The sequence below is a fragment of the Oncorhynchus mykiss genome, chromosome 12 (assembly GCF_013265735.2).
Source record: "Oncorhynchus mykiss isolate Arlee chromosome 12, USDA_OmykA_1.1, whole genome shotgun sequence".
NCBI lineage: Eukaryota > Metazoa > Chordata > Actinopteri > Salmoniformes > Salmonidae > Oncorhynchus > Oncorhynchus mykiss.
The window spans coordinates 33,782,250-33,786,906 of NC_048576.1; the positions used below are offsets into that span (position 1 = coordinate 33,782,250).

Here is a 4,657-nt window from a genome sequence, read left to right on the forward strand (position 1 = left end):
AATAGGAATAGTTGTACCACAAAACACCTTATCATTTGGATGGGCTTTGATCGAAGCCCCATCCATTAACTGCTAGGCGATGAGTATATCCAGGTGCTTCAAAGTCAGGTAAAACTGAGCGGGTGCGGGTGCGTTCGAGAGCAATGAATCAGTGCAATCGTTTTCTTCAACATTTGCAGTTTTGAGAGATAATTTAGCAATTTTATAACAAATTTCATGCAATTCTACTTATGGGGTGGAGAGCAATCTTTGCCGTTTTAAAGCTAAGCAAATTCTACAGTTTTTGCCATGTAAATATGATTATGCCATATGATTTCTGGGCACGTGCCTTGAGTGCCCAGTAGTTATTTGGCCATGATTATTACACTTTTCTTAAAAAAAAATTAACTCTGACGTGTGATCCAGCATTAAAAAGATTGACCTAGAGAATCTTTGATTGAAATACATGGGATAGTAATACTTTGAAATTGAACCATGTTATTTTCAAATACTCCAATTCAAACCATCAAACCTAAAAAGCTGCATAAACTCAGAGATACACCCAATTTATGTGCATCTCCCAGTTGATGCCTACTCTTCATACCGGCAGCCTGAAACGTGTCCAGTATATTTAATGTGACGTCATCAGAAGTGGACGGTAGATGAAGACGAATGTAAGCGTGTTGATCTCGCCCGGAGCAAGTAAAAATCGGTAAAGTTTGGTTATAAACTGCTATGCAAAATGTTATAAAGGACACGAATTATGCCTCCCTTGAGGTGATATTACGAAGTTGACTCAGGCTAGATAACGCGTTAGCCACATGCTTGTTCAATGGTAGCAGAGATGCTTTGAAGGTAACGTTAGCCTACTCTCAGTTCTGAATATTTTGTTCAAACAGTTAAGTTACCATAAATAAACATGCATTTGTTCAGCCTTTGTATGTTCAAAAATCCTATAAGATCAACGGATGACTGGTCAATGTTTGTCTGAAGTGGAAACACATTTAGGGTAACGTTAGGTAGCTAGGTGATTTTAGTTCCAAACTAGTTAGCCAACTATGCGGGCCCTATACATTTTGAGATGCGAACGGAATCGATACAATTAAACAATAAACGTATTAAATGAATTAGCACACGTTTATCAAAAGACAAACATAATGCATCAGTGATTCTTATTTAATGCAACTTTCTGAAGAGGAAACGACAATTCCCCGTCTGTATGTGCGGCGCCCAGCTACCACTTACGTGTAGCCGTTAGCGATGATGCTAATGAAAAATCTTCTGGTAGATTCAATGTTAACTACAAAGTAGCCTATGCATACCTGCCAGAATGATATCATGATTATTTGCATAAATCCAAAAACATAACTGAACATCCTCTTGCTAGGTGCCCACTGGAATGATAGGGTACTTAACCCCAAAAATCGAAATTTCTCAATTTCCCAAGACCTCAAAAGTAGTCTCCTGATGTGGTTCAAGCAGTATTGTTGACCTCGAACATCCAATAAAGTTGTTATTCGTATTCAATTAGAAGTGCGATTTTGATAGCAAAGAGTTGAAATAAATCTTGGGAAAATGGAAAACAGAATTTAGGGAAAAACAAAAAGGAATTAGGGAAAAAAGATTTTATAGGGCCCTAATAGACTATGTAGCTACGAGATGTAGCCTCCAATAAATTCACAGCCTTAAATCAATTTTCAGGTTCGACAAGTCTCAAGATGGATTCCCTATACGGCCAGGTAGCCATTGGAGTATTGGGAGGAGTGGGCTGTGGACTTTTCCTTGGCTGGCACTTCCGGGCTCGGTTCAGCAACTCTTCCAAAGACAACGGGGCGGCGATGGGGAATGGCAGTAGGGGTGAAACGGCCACCAGCGTCATGGGAGAAGGAGGGGAGTTCAAAATGATCCTGGTGGTCCGATCCGACCTGAAGATGGGCAAGGGGAAAGTGGCCGCCCAGTGCTCACACGCTGCCGTGTCAGCCTATAAACAGGTCCAACGCAGGAACCCTGAGCTTCTGAAACAATGGGAGTACTGTGGCCAACCCAAGGTTGTGGTTAAAGCTCCAGATGAGGACAGTCTGATAGAACTGCTAACCCATGCCAAAGAGTTAGGGCTGCCTGTCAGTCTGATCCAAGATGCTGGGAGGACCCAGATAGCGCCAGGATCCCGTACTGTGCTGGGTGTAGGCCCTGGAGCAGCTGATCTTGTGGACAAAGTCACTGGACACTTGAAGCTCTATTAGACACAAAATAAGACTTGAATTGAGTTGTCTGTATTAGTTGTATTTGAAGTAGGATAATCATGGTCCACTTTAAAATGTATTTTTTTTAATGGAGAAATTGTATTTTGGGATCTGTACATTAATTTTCATTAAAAGGTCCAAACATGTAATTTTGTCCTCACATTTGCATTAAGGGGCTGATTCAGACCTAGGAAATGTACTTAAACACTAAGTATTTGGTATTCAGGCATACCTTATTCAGTCGTGTAACGTGCTCTGCAGGTGTTGCTGGCTACCTTTCACGGTCTGAATACATTTCATTCAATTGCTGAAAACCCTCCCACTTGGTGGCCAAGAGATTTTCTTGTGGGGTTATCAGTACATTTATCTAATGGGTTCAGAACATTAGGGATCAATGAAAGGAAGCCATCTCAATGTATGCATATTTGTCTCAGTTTCAGCACCAATTGGTAGATTTAAATATACTCTGATCTTGTAGATTTAGGTTTAGGAAATAATTTATGATAAACTGGTTTGGAGAGCCTTTCCACACAAAATATTGGTAAAAGAATAGTGGTTTGATTCATCCCAGAAGTTGCCATATTCAGTTCTTTAACCCAAAGTAATGTTGGAAGGTTAGTGTACAATAGGTTATACCCTCATCTATTGCCTACACCAACCATTGGGTTCAAACTGTTACGGCTTGGTCTGCACAACATCGTGATTTATTTAGCCTACGTCTTTAAAATATATAGTACCAGTCAGATTGGACACACCTACTCACTCAAGGGTTTTTCTTTTCACTATTTTCTACATTGTAAAATTAATAGTGAAGACATCAAACTATGAAATAACACATGGAATCAGGCAGTAACCAAAAAAGTGTTACCCAAACCGGCTGCCATCGTGCATACATTTATTTTGTCCCCCTACACCAAACGCGATCACGACACACAGGGTAAAATATCAAAACAAACTCAACCAATGACATTAATTTGGGGACAGGTTGAAAAGCATTAAACATTTATGGCAATTTAGCTAGTTAGCTTGCACTTGCTAGCTAATTTGTCCTATTTAGCTAGCTTGCTGTTGCTAGCTACTTTGTCCTGGGATATAAACATTAAGTTGTTATTTTACCTGAAATGCACAAGGTCCTCTACTCCGACAATTAATCCACACATAAAACGGTCAACCGAATTGTTTCTAGTCATCTCTCCTCCTTCCAGGCTTTTTCATCTTTGAACTTATATGGTGATTGGTATCTAAACTTTCATAGTATTACCACGACAACTGGCAACACAATTAGTCTTTCAATCACCCACGTGGGTATAACCAATGAGGAGATGGCACGTGGGTGCATGCTTCTATAAACCAATGAGGAGATGGGAGAGACTTCTATTTTATCCCTTGGCAACGCAGATGCTTGTTGATGCGTGCGAGCAGCGTGGGTAGAATAATTGAATAACAGATTTCTAAATGTATTTTGCAACGCGAGCGGTGTAACAGGGTATTAGACAACATAAGGCAGCAACACATGACAAAACATAACACAAACAACAGCACAAAGGGCAAGAAGGTAGACAATAGTGCAGCCACAACTGTCAGTAAGAGTGTCCATGATTGAGTCTTTGAATGAAGAGATTGAGATAAAACTGTCCAGTTTGAGTGTTTGTTTCAGCTCATTCCAGTTGCTAGCTGCAGCATACTGAAAAGACGAGCGACCCAGGGATGTGTGAGCTTTGGGGACCTTTAACAGAATGTGACTGGCAGAACGGGTGGAGGATGAGGGCTACAGTAGATATCTCAGGGGGGGGGGGGGGCAAAGTGGGTTTTATAAATAAGCATCAAACCAGTGGGTCTTGTAACAGGTATACAGAGATGACCAGTTTACAGTGGAGTATAGAGTGCAGTGATGTGTCCTATAAGTTGCAAATCTGATGGCCTAATGGTAAAGAACTTCAAGCCACTCGAGAGCACCCTTAACTGCCGATCTATAAATTGTCTCCGTAATCTAGCATGGGAAGGATGGTCATCAATCAGGGTTAGTTTGGCAGCTGGGGTGAAAGAGGAGCAATTACGATAGAGGAAACCAAGTCTAGATTTAACTTTAGCCTGCAGCTTTGGTATGTTCTGAGAGAAGGACAGTATACTGTCTAGCCATACTCCCAAGTACTCATATGAGGTGACTACCTCAAGCTCTAAACCCTCAGAGGTAGTAATCACACCTGCAGGGAGAGGGGCATTCTTCTTACCAAACCACATGACCTTTGTTTTGTAGGTGTTCAGAACATGGTTAAGGGTAGAGAAAGCTTATTGGAAACCAAGAAAGCTTTGTTGTAGAGCTTTTAACACAAAATCCGGAGAGGGGCCAGCTGAGTATAAGACTATCATCTGCATATAAATGGATGAGAGCGCTTCCTACTGCCTGAGCTATGTTGTTGATGTAAATTGAGAAG

General features: G+C 41.0%; 1 protein-coding gene across 2 annotated transcripts; it reads left to right on the forward strand.

The window, feature by feature from the left end:
- Positions 1–564: 564 nt before the first annotated feature.
- ptrh2 (peptidyl-tRNA hydrolase 2) lies at positions 565–2,368 on the forward strand. 2 transcript variants are annotated; one of them, XM_021623550.2, is made up of 2 exons: positions 565–691; positions 1,681–2,368. In XM_021623550.2, exon 2 carries the CDS (start codon positions 1,698–1,700, stop codon positions 2,220–2,222), a length of 525 nt encoding a protein of 174 aa, XP_021479225.2. In that variant the 5' UTR covers positions 565–691; positions 1,681–1,697; the 3' UTR covers positions 2,223–2,368. The 2 variants fall into 2 exon arrangements, with proteins under 2 accessions (XP_021479225.2, XP_021479226.2); XM_021623551.2 differs by having other exon boundaries at positions 620–834.
- Positions 2,369–4,657: the final 2,289 nt, after the last annotated feature.

What these genes read in the sequence shown, in the direction of transcription:
- ptrh2 (XM_021623550.2), top strand. Translation starts at nt 1,698, where the DNA reads ATGGATTCCCTATACGGCCAGGTAGCCATTGGAGTATTGGGAGGAGTG.